We start from the raw sequence: 21201 nt of genomic DNA, 5'->3' as shown, positions 1-21201 counted from the left end.
GCCACCAGTCACCAGGTCTCCCTCTCGTTACCTGTGACATTTACCAGGAGTATTGTATATGAGGGCCCAAAGCATTGTTGAGGTTCCCCACCACTCATCCCACAATCTCTTTGACCCGCTACCATAAGGAAGGAGGTACAGGAGCATCAGGACTAGGACGGCCAGACTGGCTAACAGCTTCCTCCCCAGGCTGTGAGATTAATGAATACCCTGCCTCCAGCGAGATTCCGTCAGTAGGACAATGAGCTGCTTACATTTTACTGCATCGTTTACCTGTGCTGTGCACTACATGCACTTTGAATTATATATTATTAACTTATTTGTGGTAATATTTTGTTCTATGTGCTGCGTGATATGTGTTTTGTGCGTACACTGTGATCTGGAGGAAAATTGTTATGTGCAGTCTGATAACAATAAACTTCAACTTAAACCTTGTTTAAAAAATCTCAATAGATCCCTATTTTCTTCAAATGAAGAGTACTGCAAATCTTCTAGTCTTCTTCATAACTGAAAGTTCTCAGCCCTACAAAGTACCTTTTCTTTCATATAATTCCAAAGAGTGCTCTGAATTACATAACGGAGCCTAAGTCATGATTTGTGTGAAATTTGTTGTACATTTTGTATTTGTACTTTATAAAACCCTGGAATAACATCTAGTTTGGCAGCAGGGTGAGTTATCTATTATGCTTGCAATGTTTAAACTTTTCCTGCTAAATGCCTCTATACCTTTTTCCTTTAGTAGTACCCAATTGTCTATCTTCCCATGTTAGAAAATGATAGTTTTAATTGATTATGGAGGTATCACAACCAGGGAAGATCTTGCCTTCACCTAATGCGAGCAAGTGAATCATAAAGAGGTGAGGAGGAACAAAAGCACTGATTCAGACACTGCAGCAGAACCACGACTAATTGAGCATCGCTGAAGACAAGAAGGTGGTTCAAAATAAAGAGCAGCTTCCAGCTACTGATTTTGCCTCCAGCTGAAACTTTTCAGTGGTGTGCATTTTCTACAAAGAAAATTCTACAAAGTGATTTCTCCAAAAATTAAAGGGTTAACATTTACCTTTACTGGGGGTCATAGGAGATGTAGCAAGTCCTTCTTCATTAGAAACATATTCTGCAAACCAATTTCTATAAACTAAATACTAAAAAAACTGATATATGTTTACACAGAATCAGCAAAATGAAGATAGCTGAATTATAGATGGAATAAAAGGTCAATTCAGTCCACAAAAGATTAAAATAATCTTCTATAATACATTAAATTTAACTTCTTGATAAATTACATGGAATAATCCTGTGAGACCTTTATTAAAATTCAAAAGTTCAAAGTAAATTTATCAAAGTACATTATACAACCCTGAGATTCAATTTCTTGTGAGCATACTCAATAAATCCATAATCAAATAAAATCATAATAGAATCAATGAAACACTACATCAACTTGGGTATTCAACCAGTGTGCAAAAGGCTACAAAAAAGCACAAATACAGAAAGAAAGAAATAATAATAATAAATATATAAGCAATAAATATTGAGAAAAGGAGATGAAGAGTCCTTGAAAGTGAGTCTTTAAGTTAATAAATTGTGTACAGAAATGAAATAAATATTCACTCCATTGCAGTTCAGAACATCAGAAATAACCAAGCTCAATAATCAAAGTAATGGTGATAGTTTCTGATTGTCACCATCAAAGCCCAATACAGCTGGAATACAACTTTTATTTTAATAAGAAGGTATTAATGAGAGAAAAGTATAGTTTCTGCAAACATCTCTCCTTAATACTTCATTCATCAGAATGACAGAATCCTATAATAGTTTGTCATAACATTTTGAAACAGCAGTGGTCATCCTATAACTTGGCTCAAATAAATTCCAGTGAAAAAAATGTTGAAACAGAAAAATAAAATCCATTCAAAGCGGACACTTCCTGTGCCATGGGTTGCCTGTTTGTTGACAAGTTGCTTGTTGTCACATTTATTCTATCTAAAGTCAAGTAAAATATAATTTTCTCATGATTCTGTGCAAGGGTGTTTGAATAGAAAGAAGGACTGTGAACCCTGGCAGAATTATATTCTCCCATGCCACTGCAACTGAAATTAGTAGGTAGAGTTCCTATTTAGGATATTTTGGTTCGTTAGGCACAATTTTATATCATTTTTCCAACTGAAATCTTGGAAAGCTTTCTCAATATACTGAACAACAAGGAAAGAGGCCACTTTACCCACAAAATTCTACCAATCCTATTCCCACACTTATTTCTATGTAACATATTCTTTCTCGCATGCCTATCGACTCTCTCTGAATCCTCCAACAAGCATGTACGTCAGAGGTAATTTACCGTTGTCTATTGAAATCTCTGGAATGAGAGAGGAAATCCTTGTGGTCATACTCGACACTGTACTGGGGGGGGGGGGGGGGGAGAGGTGTTGCGGTCAGGATCAAAAGTGGATCACTGCAGTTGTGAGGTAGAAGTTGCATTGCTCTGCTGCCCATGCACAGAACACAAGTTATGACGTATTGTTAATGCATTCTTTATACCTGTTTGCTTAAGACTTGTGTTTAATTCCTTTACAGCATGCTTAAAGAGGAGATGGAATTCCAACCTCTCGAGCAAATCAATGAGAATGAGGAAGTAAACCATGCCACCCCACTTCTGAGTAACTTGGGCAGACTGCTAGGAGTTCAAGCAACAAACTTCCAGAACATTTCCAGGTCTACTCCCCGAATCAATCTGTCGAGGAAGAGGAACAGCACGTTTTTACCAGCTTCAATGTTCAGCTTCCTGAGCTCAGAATCAACACCCAATGGGTTTCACAAGTCAGGGCCTCTTCCTCCCAACAGACCTTTTGCAAAAATTCACCGAGCCTCCTCCTCCTCCCATTCACCTTTCGGTTCCACTCAAGGTTGTGCTGCAATGGATAGTGAGGCAAGGGATTATGACAGCTTCATATCCTCCTCACTTTATGAAAGGCCTGGCTACTACAGTGCACCACAAACACCCATTCAATCCATACCCATGACATTCCCGCTCAAATGGATTCCCAAGAAACCCTCCAAGCTAACCAACATTTCCGCCTTCCCTACCGGAAACGAAGGAAGTAACAGTAGTACGTTGGCCTCAAAAGCTGAAGAGCTGGACAAACACATCAGCATTAATACAGACAAAATTGCTCCCCTTAATGAACCGCCTGAGAAAATTATAACAGAGGACAGCAGTCAAGTTGTAGCTGAAGTAGCAGAAGATGCTACAAGAAATCTTTGCTTAAACAGCAAAGAAACAATTTTAGATTCATCCCACAGCTTTAACCCTGGTAGCAGCAACAGCTTACTATTAATTTCTGAAAGTCCACATTCTCTCTTTTCAGATAACTCTTCAAATACAAATAATCCCAACAATACAAAGCAAATTTCTGGTTTCCAGGAATGCAAACATCCTAGATTGACCCTTGAATCTCTTGGATATGTCAACAACCCTGACCTTTCAAATCCTTTACTCAACACTCCAGGCCATGAAACAACCATTTCAACCTTTTCATTCACACCCTTGTCTTCCCCAGTGCTGGGAAGGTCAAGGATGGTTAGTCAAAGCGGACGTGTATCTGGCTTTGATTACAAGGCAGGAAGTGCTTCTTCCCCAGCATTTCCCGGAACAGGGGCTTCTTCAAAGTACCCCAGTCTATCAACTCAATCCATGACTACTACTGAATGCATCAGTGGTATCAGTTCAGAACCAATGCAGAAAAATGGGATTGTGGCTCCAAATGATTCAAGCTTCTCCCTCAACGAGGAGGACCTAGTCAACTTCATGGACGTCATCACTGAAACTTCAGAAAGCGCCCCTAAGAAAGAGAACTCAATCAAATAATTGTGCTATTTTATTTGTTTAAGAAGAAGCCCTCTGATACTTCACAAGAAAACTATTATAAATATCACTTCTAAAATAGTAAATTCACACTGTGGGTTTGGATAGTGCCATTTCTTGCTGCTGCACCATAATATCCCAGCACTGAGAAATAGCAGAAATATCAGCATTTCAAATGAGCAGAGCAAAGAGTTTAATGCCAGATTTTCACCTTGAAGTACTTTAGCCTGCTGGTGGTAGAATAAAATCATTCACAAGTGCATCCCCAATAATCTAGAACACCTGGGCCAATTCTCTCCTGAGTTAGTAGACCATTGCAAATACACAACAGGACAATTGAAATATTAAACTGTCAAAAAGGTAAATAAAGATGTCTGCTTGGGTAGAAAACACAGATTATAAAAAAAACTTATAGTTATCTTTATCATGCTTCTTGTCTATGTTTTTCCTGTTCTAAGAAGTGAATAATCATTAATTTAAAGCTTGAGATTACTTAATTGAATTGAATACCTTCCAAAATTCCCCACATTAAAATCCTTTTGATGATGGACATAAATTTCAGCCAATGTGCCACATTTTTTTCTTTAAAAACACATTTCAGTCCTGGGTTTTTGACAGTTATTGGATCCACGGTTAAAATTTAGGATTCAGTAAATTCTTCAATATCGAAAAGGTTGTGAGTTTTATTTAATGCGAACAACTCAGTGGATGTTGTTATGGGGTAACCCAAGCAAAACCAGGGACACAATCAAAACAGTTAGTATTATGAATGAATATTTATATTCTACAATAAATAGTAAAGTGACATTTTGGAAATTAGAATTAAGATGAATCCACAATTTACGAGTTTAGTAGGTATATAATATTTTATTGATCCCAAAGGAAATTACAGTGTCATAGTAGTTTTACAAGTGCACAGATATACAAATATTAGAAGAGAAGTAAGAAAGAATAAAAAATAAGTTACCTCAAACAGTCTAACAGGAGGAGGTCATCACTTCCCTGGCTATTATAGAGCCTAATGGCCAAGGGTAAGAATGACCTCATAAAGTGCTCTTTGGAACAGTGCAGTTGTCTTAGTCTATTACTAAAAGTGCTCTTCTGTTCAGCTAAGGTAGCATGCAGAGGATGAGAAACATTGTCCAGAATTGCAAAGATTTTCTGTAGTGTCCTTTGTTCTACCACAGCCTCCATTGTGTCCAGTTTGACTCCTATAACAGAGCCAGACTTTCTAACCAGTTTATTGAGCCTGTTGACATCACCAGTGTTGATGCCATTGCCCCAGCACACCACCGCATAGAAGATTGTACTGAGAACAACAGACTGGTAGAACATGTGAAGGAGAAGACTGCAAACTCCAAAGGACCTCAGTCTCTTCAGGAAGTAGTGGTGACTCTGGTCCTTCTTGTACACAGCTTTTGTTGATGCTCCACTCAAGTCTGTCACCCAGGTGCACCCCCAGGTACTTGTAGGTCCTCACCCCATCCATATCCTCACCATCAACAGTAACAAGGAGCAGTGCAGGCTTAGTCTTCCTAAAGTCCATCACCATCTCATTTGTATTACTGATGTTGTGCTGCAGGTGATTCAGCTTGCACCATTTGACAAAGTCCTCTGCCAGGGCCCTGTGTTCATCCTCCCATCTCCCTATTGCTGAGTTATCAGAAAATTTTGCCCATGACAGTGTTGTATCTAAAGTCTGAGGTATACAGGGTAAAGAAAGGAACCAATACAGTCCACTGTGGGTCTCCAGAGCTGCGTATAGCCATGTCTGACACACAGCTCTGAAGCCACACACACCGTGGTCTGCCAGTCAGGTAGTCTATTATACAGGATATAGTGGAAGTGCCAATCCACATTGAATGGAGCTTTTCCCCAAGCAATGTGCACTGTATGGTATTGAAAAATCAAAAATCACGATCCCCACAGTACTGCCCTGCTTATCCAATGGGAGTAGGCTCTGTTCAGCAGGTAGATGACAGTATCGTCAACTCCAGTGTGCTCCTGGTAGGCAGAGAATTGAGAGCTGATCTGACCAGGGGTCAGAGGTGAGCCAGGACCAGCTTCCCTGGGGTTTTCATAATGTGTGAGGTCAAGGCCACTCAACAGCAGTCATTCAAGACTTTCAGTTGGCCCTTCTTGGGTACTGGGACCACACATGATGTTTTCCACACAGTTGGGACCCTTTCCAGGCTAAGGCTCAGATTGAAAATGCTCTGGAGAACTCCACGTAGCAACTCAGCACATTCCTTCAGGGCCTTGGGGTTCACACCATCCAGTCCCAGTGCTTTGCCATGTCTGAGTTTCCCCAGAGCCCTGCTCGCCTGTTCAGTAGTGAAGGTGCGTCCAGGATGACTGGACAATTGGTGGAAGGTGGGTCTGGGGATGGGGGGGGGTTAAAGATTGGCACAATAGCATTTGGCATGAGGAGGGGTGGATGGTAGGTGCAGAGCAGGGAGACAATATAGGCAGTGTTGTTCATCTACGTGTTGAACTGGAGATGTTGGTGCTGAGGGAGCACTGGGGATCTCAGCACCTGGACTGAAGTGCTGAGGGGAGTGTAAGCAGGAGGGCAATTATCAAACCTATTAACTCATTAGCCCATTCATGGCTGCATTCCAAGTCTGAATTTAATTTAATGAAAGGATATAAAAACACTTTCATAAACATTCACAACACAAAGATTAACTTGTACCTTTGTTATATGACAGCAAAATAATGATCAGCAACAAAGATACAGGTTCAGACTCAAATAATGTGGAAGATCCACACATTCAAAATACAGAGAAAGAAGACGACATGTTGTATACACCTAGAATGCATATTTTTCTTTAAGAAAGGACTTTTTAAAAAACTAAACACAAGAGATTCTGCAAAAGCGGAAATCCAGAGCAACACACATAAAATACTGGAGAAACTCAGCAGGTCAGGCAGCATCTATTCAAGATAGCAAAAAAAACTAATATTTTTGCTGTAATTTCGCCATTTGTGGGGAAAGGTGTAATGAGGTTCTGAGGGATGACTTGCAATTGGCTGTGCTAGATTGGGTGTTGTGCAATGACCCAATGATGATAAGAGAGCTTAAGGTTAAGGAACCCTTAGGGAACAGTGATCACAATATGATCAAGTTCACATTGAAATTTGAGAGGGAAAAAATAAATTCCAATGTGTCAGTATTTCAGTGGAATAAAGGATATTACAATGGCATGAGAGGGGAACTGGCTGAAGTTGACTGGAAAGGGGCATTTGCAGTAAGGACAGCAGAGCAGCAATGGCTGGAGTTTCTGTGAAAAATGAAAGTGAAAGACAGATATATTCCAAATAAGAAGAAATTTTTGAATGGAAGAAGGATACTACTATGGCTGACAGGTGAAGTCAGAGCCAAAGTAAAAGCAAAAGAGAAGGCATACAAGGAAGCCAGAGCTAGTGCAAAGATAGAGGATTGAGGCGCTTTTAAAAACTTGCAGAAGGAAACTAAGAAGGTCATTTGGAAGGAAAAGATAAATTATGAGAGGAAGTTGGCGACTAATATCAAAGAAGATATTAAAAGCTTTTTTATGTATTTAAAGGGTAAAAGAGAGTTGAGGGTAGATATAGGACCAATACAAAATGACGCTGGAGATATTGTAATGAGAGATGCAGAGATGGCAGAATAATTGAAAGCGAATTTACATCAGTCTTCACAGTGGAAGACATCTGCAGTATATCGGACATTCAAGAGTGTCAGGGAAGTAAGGTTTGTGTAGTGACAATTACGACTGAGAAGGTGCTCAGGAAGCTTAATGTTCTGAAGGTGGATAAATCTCCTGGACCTGATGGGATGCACCCTCGGGTTCTGAAGGAAATAGCTGGAGAGATTGCAGAGGCATTAACGATGATCTTTCAAAAATCGATAGATTCTGGCATTGTACTGGATGACTGAGAAAGTTGCAAATGTTACTCCGCTATTTAAGAAGGGGAGGGAGGAAGCAGAAATGAAACTATAGACCTGTTAGCCTGACGTCAGTGGTTGGGAAGTTGTTGGAATCGATTGTTAGGGATGAGATTACGGACAAGATAGGGGAAATTACAAGCAGGGTAGACAAAGGAGATGCAGTAGACGTGGTGTACGAGGCTGTTTAGCAAGATAAGAGCCCAAGGAATTACAATGGAGTTACTAGTATGGGTGAAGCATTGGCTGGTCAGCAGAAAACAGAGAGTGGGAATAAAGGGATCCTATTCTGGCTGGCTGCCCGTTACCGGTGGAGTTCTACAGGGGTTGGCCTTGGGACCACTGCTTTTTACAATGTATGTCAATGATTTGGACTACAGTATTAATGGATTTGTGGCTAAATTTGCTGATGATACAAAGACAGGTGGAGCAGTGAGTAGTTTTGAGAAAACAGAGAGCCTGCAGAGAGACTTAGATAGTTTAGGGGAATGGGCAAAGAAGTAGCAAATTGAATACAATGTTGGAAAGTGTATGGTCATGCACTTTGGTAGAAGAAATAAACGGCCAGACTATTATTTAGATGGGGAAAGAATTCAAAATGTAGAGATGCAAAGGGACGTGGGAGTCCTTGTGCATGATACCCTCAAGGTTAACCTCCAGGCTGAGTGGGTTGTGAAGAAGGTGAATGCAATGTTGGCATTCATTTCTAGAGGTATAGAATATAAAAGTAGGGATGTGATTTTGAGGTTCTATAAGGCACTCATGAGACCATACTTGGAATATTGTGTGCAGTTTTGGGCTCCTTATTTTAGAAAGGATATACTGACATTGAAGAGGGTTCAGAGAAGATTCATAAGAATGATTCCAGGAATGAAAGGGTTACCATATGAGGAACATCTGGCACTCTTGGACTGAATTCCCTGGAGTTCAGGAGAATGAGGGAAGATCTCATAGAAACATTTCGAATGTTAAAAGGCCTGAACAGATTAGATATGGCAAAGTTTTTTCCCATTGTAGCGGATTCTAGGACAAGAGGGCATGACTTCAGGATTGAAGGACGTCCTTTTAGAACTGAGATGCAGAGAAATTACTTTAGTCAGAGGGTGGTAAATCTGTGGAATTTGTTACCATGAGTGGTTGTGGAGGCCAAGTCATTGGGTGCATTTAAGGCAGAGATAGATAGATTCGTGATTAGCCAGGGCATCAAAGGGTATGGGGTAAAAGCAGGGGAGTGGAGATGATTGGCAGAATTGTATCAGCCCATGATTGAATGGTGGAGCAGATTTGATGGGCCAAATGGCCTATTTCTGCCTCTATATCTTATGGTCTTATAGTAAAGTTGTTGAAAGTAAAATCAAACACACAGTGGAGGACTTAAAGTGAGAGTGGTCTAATTGGATAAGTGGAACAGCAAAATCCTTAAGGTTGTTTTGGTGGGGGGTGGGAGGTGTTGGTGGAGCTGCCATTAAGTGCACCTCAGATAGTCTCCGTCAATCAAGTCCAGTTCTAGCCTTCACATGTGGCTTAGCCACTAAGCTAAGCAGAACTGTTTCTACTGACAGGAGAAGGGGCAAAGGGTTACTGGTGCCTTAAAACCATTCGCTTCGGGCAGACGGGGCTCATCAACTGTGGTTGGCAGCTCCTCCAGGAAAAAGGAATACTCTGATCTTAAACCTCCTTGCAGCTATACCCACCCGTGGGGAAGGCTTCAGGAAACTTCAGGAGCTGGAGTCTCCCAGGCAGTGCCACACTGAGTTCAATGCTGACTGGCAACTCTTGCAACGCTGCTGGTACCAAACTCCAAACTGTATCGACCTCTGCCGTTCCTTTGGATTCATCAGTTACATCAGAGGAGAAGGGGGTGAGCCCACTGCAGGGGCACCAGCTTGCTCTCCATATCAGACAGCCCTGGCCGTCATGTAGGGTTATGTGTCACGGAAACAGCTAGGACACAGTTAGTTGACCCTGACCAACAGAGGGCCTCCAAATACTAATGGGGAGATGAGGGGGACATAGAGATTACAAGTAAAACTCAGAATAATATTTTGAGCAGATTACTGGGCTACCAGGCACTTACAAGCAAATAGCTTACCTCATTTCTTTCTGGGGCTCTAGAAATAGTGGGCCTGTGTCCAGTTTGGTTGTCTTTTTAAACCTATGATAGTTTTCTGTTCAGTTGTTTCAAAAGCAAATATATAACATCCTGCATCTGAAAATACTGTTCATATTTTATATTTCATCTCAGGATGAGGCTTTTCATTCCAGAATGAAGGAGATGTCTTCCTTTCTTAAACAAAGGGGCTTCCATTCGTCCACCATCAACTCTGCTCTCAAACGCATCTCTCCCATTTCCCGCACATCTGCCCTCACCCCATCCACCCGCCACCCCACTCGGGATAGGGTTCCCCTTGTCCTCACCTACCACCCCACCAGCCTCCAGGTCCTACATATAATTCTCCGTAACTTCTGCCACCTCCAACGGGATCCCACTACCAAGCACATCTTTCCCTCCCCCCCCTTTCTGCTTTCCACAGGGATCGCTCCCTACGCGACTCCCTTGTCCATTCATCCCCCCCCATCCCTTCCCACTGATCTCCCTCCTGGCACTTATCCTTGTAAGCGGAACAAGTGCTACACCTGCCCTTACACTTCCTCCCTCACCACCATTCAGGGCCCCAGACAGTCCTTTCAGGTGAGGCGACACTTCACCTGTGAGTCAGCTGGTGTGGTATACTGCGTCCGGTGCTCCCGGTGTGGCCTTTTATATATTGGTGAGACCCGATGCAGACTGGGAGACCGTTTCGCTGAACACCTACGCTCGGTCCGCCAGAAAAAGCAGGATCTCCCAGTGGCCACACATTTTAATTCCACGTCCCATTCCCATTCTAATATGTCTATCCATGGTCTCCTCCATTGTCAAAATGAATCCAAACTCAGATTGGAAGAACAACACCTTATACACCGGCTGGGTAGCCTCCAACCTGATGGCATGAACATTGACTTCTCTAACTTCCGTTAATGCCCCTCCTCCTCTTCTTACCTCATCCCTGACGTATTTAGTTGTTTGCCTGTTCTCCATCTCCCTCTGGTGCTCCCCCCCACCTTTCTTTCTCCTGAGGCCTCCCGTCCCATGATCCTTTCCCTTCTCCAGCTCTGTATCACTTTCGCCAATCACCTTTCCAGCTCTTAGCTTCATCCCACCCCTTCCGGTCTTCTCCTATCATTTTGCATTTCCCCCTCCCCCCACTACTTTCAAATCTCTTAGTATCTTTCCTTTCGGTTAGTCCTGACAAAGGGTCTCGGCCCGAAACGTCGACAGTGCTTCTCCCTATAGATGCTGCCTGACCTGCTGTGTACCACCAGCATTTTGTGTGCGTTGTTGTTTGAATTTCCAGTATCTGCAGATTTTCTCGTGTTTGCTCATATTTTATATGTTGACAATCTTAATTACAGACTACTTCTACCTTCATTGATTCTTACACAAAATGGAAGAGTTCTCAAACATTTAACTGAAAATCCTATAAGGTCTTATTGCAACTGTTCGTATTTCAGTTTTCTTCCTCAGATGAAACTCCAAAGGATGGTCATATTTCCCCATAACATAGCCCTCTTAGATCAGGATTCAGACTGGAAGACCTCCCTTCAAATACTCTATGTCTTTCTTGTAATGCAAAACCAAATTGGAACATGGGATCCCGAAACAATTAGTAAGGCATGTGGTAAGCACACCTTTACTGCATGAAGAGTCTAGTGCACGAGTAAAGGCATCTTCCTGAAATTATACAGAACAACGGTGAGTCCGTCGAAGAAATATTGTGTGTAGGTCTGGCTTCTCTATTTCAAAAAGGAAGATATGCAGAAGTGGAAGAGCAATGAAGATTCTGGCAGAAGGGAGAAGTTTACAGTATTACATCTACAGAGATTAAGCAGACTTGGCCTATACTTGCGAGTTTAGAAGAATGAGAGGTGATCTAATTGAAACATAATAAATTCTTGTGGAGCTATAAACAGTAAAACCAGAGGTCACAATTTTGAAATAATGTATCAATTATTCAGGACTGAAAATGAAATTAATTTCCCCAGAGAGTGCAAATTGTTGGAGTTCTCTGCCCAAGAGAGCTACAGAGTCTCAGTCCATAAGACTATAAGACATAGGAGCAGAATTAGGCCATTCAGCCCATCGAGTCTGCTCCACGGCTGATCCCGGATCCCACTCAACCCCATACAGCTAACTTCTCGCCATATCCTTTAATGTGCTGACAGATCAGGAAGCTCTCCAATTTCTCAACAGATCATTCCACAGATTCACTACTCTTTGGCTAAAACAATTCCTCCTTACCTCTGTTCTAAAAGGTAGCACCTCAGTTTTGAGGATATACCCTCTAGTTCTTGATACCCCAACTATATGAAACATCCTCTCCGCATCCATCTTATCTAGTCCCTCCAACATTCAGTAGGTTTCAATGAGATCCCCCCCATGTTCTTCTAAATTCCAGTGAGTGCAGGTCCAAAGCTACCAAACGGTCCTCATATGTTAACCCCTTCATTCCCAGAATCATCCTCATGAACCTCATCTGGACTCTCTCCAAGAACTACACATCCTTTCTGAGATATGAGGTCCAAAACTATTGACAATACTCCAAGTGTGGCCTGGCTCATGTCTTATAAAGCTTCAGCATTATCTCCTCATTTTTATATTCTATTCCCCTTGAAATAAATGCTAATATTGCATTTGCCTTCTTTACCACAGACCCAACCAGTAAATTATCTTTCTGATAGTCTTGCATGAGGACTCCTAATTCCCTTTGCACCTCTGATGTTTGAATTTTCTCCCCATTTAGATAATAGTTTGCACTATTGTTCCTTTTACCAAAATGCAAAATCATACATTTCCCAGCACTGTATTTTATCTGCCGCTTTTTTGCCCATTCTTCCAATTTGTCTGAGACCTGCTGCAATCGCATTGCTTCCTCAGCACTACCTACCCTCCACCTGTCCTCGTAACATCTGCAAACTTCGCAACAAAGCCATCAATTCCATTATTTACATCACTGACAAACAATCCCAAAACTGACCGATGGGGAACACCACTAGTCACGGCAGCCAGCCTCTCCTTTGTCCCCCCCTCAAAAAAGTTGTCAGGCAAGATTTCCCTTTACAGAAACTATGCTGACTTTGACTTATTTTATCATTAGTCTCCAAGTACCCCAAAGCCTCATCCTTAATAATAGACTCCAACAATTTCCCAACCACTGAGGCTGGGCTAACTGGCCTATAATTTCCTTTGGTTTTTTTTTTGCTTTCCTCCCTTCTTAAAGAGTGGAGTGACATTTGCAATTTTCCAGTCCTCTGGGACCATGCCAGAATCAAGTGATTCTTGAAAGATCGTGACCAATGCATCTGTAATCTCTTCAGCAACCTCTCTCAGGACTCTGGGATGTAGTCCATCTGGTCCAGGTAACTTATCCACCGTAAGACCTTTGAGTTTGCCTAGCACTTTTTCCTTTGTAATAGCAATGACACTCAGTTCTGCTCCCTGACACTCACAGACCTCTGGCATACTGCTAGTGTCTTCCACAGTGAAAACTGATGCAAAGTGCTTATTAAGTTCATCTGTCATTTCTTTGTCCCCATTACTACTGCAGCAGCATCGTTTTCCAGTGGTCCAATATCAACTCTCACCTTCCTTTTACTCTTCATATAACTGAAAAAATCTTTTAGTATCCTGCTTTATATTATTGGCTAGTTTGCCCTCATATTTCATCTTTTCCCTTCTTATGGCTCTTTAATTGTCTTTTGCTGGATTTTAAAAGCTTCCTAATCATCCATCTTCCCACACATTTTTGCTACCTGATATGTCCTTTCCTTGGATTTTATGCAGTCCTTAACTTCCCTTGGCAGCTACGGTTATCTAACCTTGCCATTTGAGAACTTCTTCTGTGGGACATATCTGTCTTGCATCTTATGAACTATTCCCAGACACTTCAACACCTCTACTCTGCCAAGAGCCCTGCCAGTATCCTCCTCCAATCCACCTGGGCAAGCTCCTCTCTCTTGCATCTATACTTCCTTTTATTCCATTGCGATACTCATTCACGTGAGTTATGCTTCTCCCTCTCAAATTGCAGTATGAATTCAATCATATTATGATCACTGACTCCTAAGTGTTCCTTTACATTAAGCTCCCTAATAAGATCTGGATTGTTACACAACACCAAATCTAAGATAGCTTTTCCCTTAGTAGTCTCAAGCACAAGCTGCTCTAAGAAGCCATCTCTTAGGTATTCAACAATTTCTCTCCCTTGTAATCCGACACCAACCTAATTTTTCTAATGCCCTTGTATGTTGAATTCCCCCATTAAAATTGTGACATTACCTTTATTTGATGCCTCTTTCAGCTTCCATTGCAATCTCACTCCGACATCTTGACTGCTATTTGGAGATTTATTTAGAATTCCCATGATTTTTTTAACTCTTGCAGTTTCTTAACTCCTTTGTCTTTTTCAATCTTTTTATTGAATTTCATATATAAAAGAAACATAATATAATAATAAATAGGTCATAAATGCATAAGACTTGAAATTGAATTAGTAGTAGGATAACAATATCCTATTAAAATATCAACATAGAAACATAGTACATTATCAATCAAGTCTATAATAATTATATGAAAAAAATAAAAATAATCATCAAAAGAAAAAGAAAAAATTATAAAAATACAGGCAAAAAATATAAAAAAAATACTAAACTAAACTAACATGGGCAATAATAACAGTTTATTTGTATATGATAGTGCCAAAAACTCCGGAACTCCATACCTGAACAAGGATAAGTAAAGAGAAGGTCTGGAAGAGGCCAAATTAATTCATATGAAAATGTCGAATGAACGGTCCCCAAGTTTCTTCAAATTTAATTGATGAGTCAAAAATAGTGCTTCTAATTTTTTCCAAACTCAGAAAAGAAATAGTTTGAGAGAACCACTGGAACGTGGTAGGAGGATTTACTTCTTTCCAATTTTGTAATATAGACCTTCTGGCCATTAATGTTACAAAAGCAATCATTCGTCTAATTGAAGGGGAAAACTGATTATCATCCTCATTTGGTATACCAAAAATTGCAGTAATAAAATGAGGTTGTAAATCGATATTCCAAACTGAGGAAATGGTAGTTCTTAATTCCACTCACAAGATTTAACATTCTCTGACCCTGTCACCTCTTTCTAAAGATGTAATTCCATCTCTTAACAACAGAGCCACACCACCACCTATGCCTTCCTGCCTGTCCTTTCAATACAAAGTATATCCTTTAATGTTAAACTCCCAACTGTGACTTTTTTCAGCTATAACTCAGTGATGCCCACATCATACCAATCAATCTCTAATCGTACCACATGTTTGTCCACGTTATTCCAAATGCTATGTGCATTTAAGTATGGCACCTTCAGTCCCGCATTCCTCGCCCTTTTGAATTTTGATACAATTTTACTCTTTGCTCTTACTGCATTTGTACCCAATCACTGGCTTGTCCTTTCTTACACCATGTTACGCCTATCATCTACTTGTAAACCTACTAGCTCATCCTCAGCTCTATCATACTAGTTTATGATAGTCCATGATTGATAGATAGTTGGATATTCTGGAAATCAATGGATATCAAAAGTTCCTGCAAATGGTCCTAAGGAAAAGATCAACTATGTTCTTATTGTCAGGCAGATGAAGCACAAGGATAATTATGACCTACTCCTACTTCTAGTTCTTATAATCTTATGTTATAGGCCAGGACTGGCTGAAGTCTGATAACAGCCTTGGCAACCTGCTTTTATCTATTTGTCACGTTCTAAGTGACATATTGCAACATCTTATTATCCACCAATGTCTAGTTTTTCTCAGCAATGTGCAAAGATTCTATGATAAACAGACTCACCCATTTCAAATCGATTTCTGTACTAACACGAATAGACAGTAGCTCCTCTACTTTTGAAGATACCTGTCAGCCAATCTCCTGTTTACCATAACTCATCAATTTTACATTTATAGAATATAATTCCTCATTTTCATCATCATGTTTACATTACATCTTTTCAAAATTATTCAATTTGTTACTTCTTTCATCTTTACTAAGTTAAATGCAAAGAGCTTCATTTTTCGTATCAGTCAAGATATACTGTGTGTGATTTAAAAAGAGGAAGTTCTGCTTTTTTCACAGCAACGGACATTTCAGGGCTCATAATCATGTTCTTCAAGAATATTATCAATGAGCACCAGGCCACTGCCTCCCACAGACATCATCATAGATCACATTGCTTCAGATCTCTCTCTGCAGCATTCATTTGAAATCTCTTTAAGATAGTATGAATCTTTCTTGCCATGGAGTTCCGTATTATTTCATTCATTCATTATGTGCCGTGTCATATGATGGTGATGGGGGTCCTTTATAATGGCTGCCACCTTCTTGAGGCATCACCTTTTGAAGTTGTCCTCGACGCTGGGAAGGCTAAGTGCCCTTGATGAAGTTGGCTGTGCTTACAACTTTCTCTAATCCTGTTCAGACGATGATGTCCATACCAGATGATGATGCAACCAGTTAGAATGCTCTCCAAGGTACATCTGTAGAAATTTTCAAGTGTCTTTGGTGATGTACCAATTCTCCTCAAACTCCTAATGAAGTATATCCACTGCTGTGTCTTCTTTATAGCTGCATCAATATGTTGGTTCCAGGGTAGATCCCCAGAGATGTTGACCCCCCAGGGACTTGAAACTACTCACCCTTTCCACTTCTGATCCCTTGATGAAGTCTGGTGTGTGTCCCCTCGATTACCCCATCCTGAAGTCCACAATCAATTCCTTGGTGTTACTGACGTTGAGTGCAAGGTTGTTGCTGTGACACCACTCAACCAGCTGATCTACCTCACTCCTGTACATCTCCTTGTCACTATCTGAAATTCTGCTAACAATACTGTGTCATCAGCAAATCTATAGATGGGACTTGAGCTGCATCTAGCCATATAATTATAGGTGTAGGAGTTGCGGTAGGCTAAGCACACATCCTTGAGATGCGCCAGTGTTGTTTGTCAGCGAGGAGGAGATAATATTTCTGATGTGCGCAGACTGTAGTCTCGTGGTGAAGCAGTCAAGCAACCAGTCACAGAGGAAGGTTGCAAGTTTTGGATCTTATTGATTAGACTGGAGGGTATGATTGTGGGGAATGCTGAGCTGTAGTCAATAAACAGTAGCCTGACTATTGTATACTATCACTATAGCTATTGTCCAGGTGATCCAAGGCTAAGTGGATAGCCAGTGAGATTGCATCAACTGTAGTTCTACTGTGGCGAGAGGCAAATTGCAGCTACAGGGAGACATGGGCAGTGCAAGGGTGATGACAAGGCAGGCTGAAAGATCAAGACTTCACCTTTAGCATACAAGTGGCCTGTTCAAAAGTCTAATAACAGCAAGGTAGAAGCCTTCCTTGAGCCTGGTAGATTGTGTTTTCAAGCTTTTGTGTCTTCTGCCCCATGGGAGGGGAATGACCTGGTTGGGAGGCTGCCTTCTAAAGGCAGCAGTAGGTGTAGTCAGACTCAGTGAAGGGGAGGTCTGTTGTGTATTTAATATTTCAATAATATTTGAGTGATCTTGTACATATACTGGTTGATTAAGCCTTCTTGTTTGTTTAAATAATTCATTACAGGTTATATATATAAATACATGAATTGCATACATCATCACGGTACCCTGTGATTCGTGTGTGCCTTGCTTAAAGTAATTGCAAAGTTAGACTCACAATTCGGACTCCCATGCCTTCCTTTGAATTAGTTTAATGTTTTGAAGATAAAAACATGACAAGCTGGGTTTTCATGATGAACAGAGCTGTATTCGTAACTCTGCAATTTCTTACAGTCTTGGACAGGGCAGCCGCCTCATCAAGACGTGATGCATGCAGATCAGATACTCTCTACAGTGCTTAGTAAAAGCTGATGAGGTTCATGCCTTAGCCTTCTGAGGAAGTAGAGTCGCTGATATGCCCTCTTGGCCACAGCGTTCATGTGGTTGAACCTGGACAAGTTGTTGGTGATATTTACACCACTCCACCTCGGCACCACTGATACAGTCAAGAGCATGTACTCTGCCCTGCTTCCTGAAATCAGTGAGCAGCTCTAGTGTGTTGCTGACTTTACTGTCTTGACATCGTGCCAACAGGAGCTCTCTCTCATTCCTGTTACTGAGATGTGTCATCTACAAACTTGTAAATGGAGGAAGAGCAGAATTTGGCAACAGTCATGAGTGCATACAGAGTAAAATAAAAAGCAGTCTTGTAGGGCATCGGTATTGAGAGCAATCCTGGAAGAAGTGCTGCTGCCTGATTGTGGTCTGTTGGTCAGGAAGGCAAGGATCCAGTTGCAGAAGGAGATACTGAGTGATGCACCATCAATAACTCACACTGAGACGTAAGGCGAGATATCGGCTTTTATTGACTGGAAGAAGGAACCAGGAGTGAGTGTCCATCATACTATGACCTGGAGACTGAGGCCGAGCGTCAGGCCTCAGATCGCCTTTATACAGGGACCTGTGGGAGGAGCCACAGGAGCAGTCAGCAGGGGCCGTGTCCAGACAGGCACATAGTTCACCACACTGAGTCCTATTGTTTCACCTTACTTACTCATTCTGCATTCCTCATCCTTCTTTTCTCTAAAAGGCTAGGTTCTGGTACGTTTCGCCTTATACGTAGAATTTAATTTGTTGGTTAATCATTTACCAACCCAACCAGTTAATCTTTCAGGGACATTATTAGTTCAATTGCATGCAAATATTTCTCTGAATACTAATACCATAACCAAATTCCTTGCTAGTATACTCACAGTTTAGCATCTTTAACAGCCAATTTATACGTCATCATTCTTAAACAAGAAAATTAATGTTTGCCCTGTTACAAATCAAGGATAGAGAGTCAGAGAGAAAGAAAAAAGGAGGTTAAAGAAAGAGGTCCGTTAAAGAACTGAAAATACTGAGAGATGTAGAAGCAAATGACAAAAAAAAAGACATTTTGGTCTGAAAAGACTGAGATGGCTGCAAAAGGATTGGCTGAAAAGTTGAAAATGCAACTGGGCTCAGGAACAGAACATAAACTAAAAAAAACAAAACATGGAGCAAGAGTGACATTATTATATAACCATATAACAATCACAGCATGGAAACAGGCCATCTCGGCCTTCCTAGTCCGTGCCAAACTCTTAATCTCACCTAGTCCCACCTACCCACACTCAGCCCATAACCCTCCACTCCTTTCCTGTCCATATACCTATCCAATTTTACCTTAAATGACACAACTGAACTGGCCTCTACTACTTCTACAGGAAGCTCATTCCACACAGCTATCACTCTCTGAGTAAAGAAATACCCCCTCGTGTTTCCCTTAAACTTTTGCCCCCTAACTCTCAAATCATGTCCTCTCGTTTGAATCTCCCCTACTCTCAATGGAAACAGCCTATTCACATCAACTCTATCTATCCCTCTCAAAATTTTAAATACCTCGATCAAATCCCCCCTCAACCTTCTACGCTCCAGTGAATAGAGACCTAACTTGTTCAACCTTTCTCTATAACTTAAGTGCTGAAACCCAGGTAACATCCTAGTAAATCGTCTCTGCACTCTCTCTAATTTATTGATATCTTTCCTATAATTCGGTGACCAGAACTGCACACAATATTCTAAATTTGGCCTTACCAATGCCTTGTACAATTTTAACATTACATCCCAACTTCTGTACTCAATGCTCTGATTTATAAAGGCCAGCGTTCCAAAAGCCTTCTTCACCACCCTATATACATGAGACTCCACCTTCAGGGAACTATGCACTGTTATTCCTAGATCTCTCTGTTCCACTGCATTCCTCAATGCCCTACCATTTATCCTGTATGTTCTATTTGGATTATTCCTACCAAAATGTAGCACCTCACACTTCTCAGTATTAAACTCCATCTGCCAACGTTCAGCCCATTCTTCTAAACGGCATAAATCTCCCTGCAAGCTTTGAAAACCCACCTCATTATCCACAACACCTCCTACCTTAGTATCATCGGCATACTTACTAATCCAATTTACCACCCCATCATCCAGATCATTTATGTATATTACAAACAACATTGGGCCCAAAACAGATCCCTGAGGCACCCCGCTAGTCACCAGCCTCCATCCTGATAAACAATTATCCACCACTACTCTCTGGCATCTCCCATCTAGCCACTGTTGAATCCAAATTATTACTCCAGCATTAATACCTAACGACTGAACCTTCTTAACTAACCTTCCATGTGGAACTTCGTCAAAGGCTTTGCTGAAGTCCACATAGACTACATCCACTGCCTTACCCTCGTCAACATTCCTCGTAACTTCTTCAAAAAATCCAATAAGGTTTGTCAAACATGACCTTCCACGCACAAATCCATGCTGGCTACTCCTAATCAGATCCCGTCTATCCAGATAATTATAAATACTATCTCTAAGAATACTTTCCATTAATTTACCCACCACTGATGTCAAACTGACAGGTCTATAATTGCTAGGCTTACTTCTAGGACCCTTTTTAAACAATGGAACCACATGAGCAATACGCCAATCCTCCGGCACAATCCCCGTTTCTAATGACATCTGATTATTTCAAATTATTATTTCAAATGAAGGAAAAGATCTACTAAAGAACTAGAAATGACATACAGAATTTCAGTAGGATTAGAGATATATGGAGGCATAAATTGTTTACAAGGAGAAAAGGTCATGTGGAATCGAAGGTAGTGATGTACATTCCACCTCAGGCCAATGTCAAACAGGCTCTAGATGATCTGAGCAACGGGGATCAACATGCAAAAATCAGCACACCCTGACGCCTTCGCCGTCATTTTGGGGGATTTTAACCAGGCCAGCTTGAAACTGTCACTAAATAATTACCATCAACAAATCACTTGTAGTACCAGAGGAAACAACACACTGGACCATTGTTACACCACCATCAAGAATGCCTACCGTGATATTCCACACTCTGATCACCAGGCTGTACTTCTACTTCAAGTATACGCAGAGACTGATGACTGCAGCACCAGTAGTGAGACCCAGAAAGATATGGACAAGGGAAGCAAGGAGCTTTTACAGGACTGCTTTGAATCAGTGAACTGGACTGCATTCAGGGGTTCATCTTCAAATCTGGATGAGTGTGCCACAGATGTTACCAACTTCATTAAGACCCGTGTGCATGAGTGTGTGTATACAAAAACGGTGTACATTCTCAAACCAAAAACCAGGAATGAACCAGCAGGTTTGTTGTCTGCTGAGGGCTAGATCTGTGGCATTCAAGTCTAGTGACCCAGGTCTGCACAAGAAAACCTGGTGTTATTTGTAGAGGGCTACTTCAAGAGTGA

At 41.1% G+C, this 21201-nt stretch overlaps 1 protein-coding gene across 1 annotated transcript in view; it reads left to right on the top strand.

The window, feature by feature from the left end:
* LOC132397549 (bestrophin-2-like) overlaps positions 1–21201 on the top strand; it is a 72827-nt gene that overhangs the window by 30963 nt on the left and 20663 nt on the right. The window contains exon 9 of the mRNA XM_059976372.1: positions 2578–3235. Coding sequence (XP_059832355.1) covers positions 2578–3235 — 658 coding nt within the window. The remainder of the gene's footprint in view (positions 1–2577; positions 3236–21201) is intronic.

The sequence above is a fragment of the Hypanus sabinus genome, chromosome 7 (genome assembly GCF_030144855.1).
Source record: "Hypanus sabinus isolate sHypSab1 chromosome 7, sHypSab1.hap1, whole genome shotgun sequence".
NCBI lineage: Eukaryota > Metazoa > Chordata > Chondrichthyes > Myliobatiformes > Dasyatidae > Hypanus > Hypanus sabinus.
This window is presented reverse-complemented; position numbering and strand designations above follow the sequence as displayed.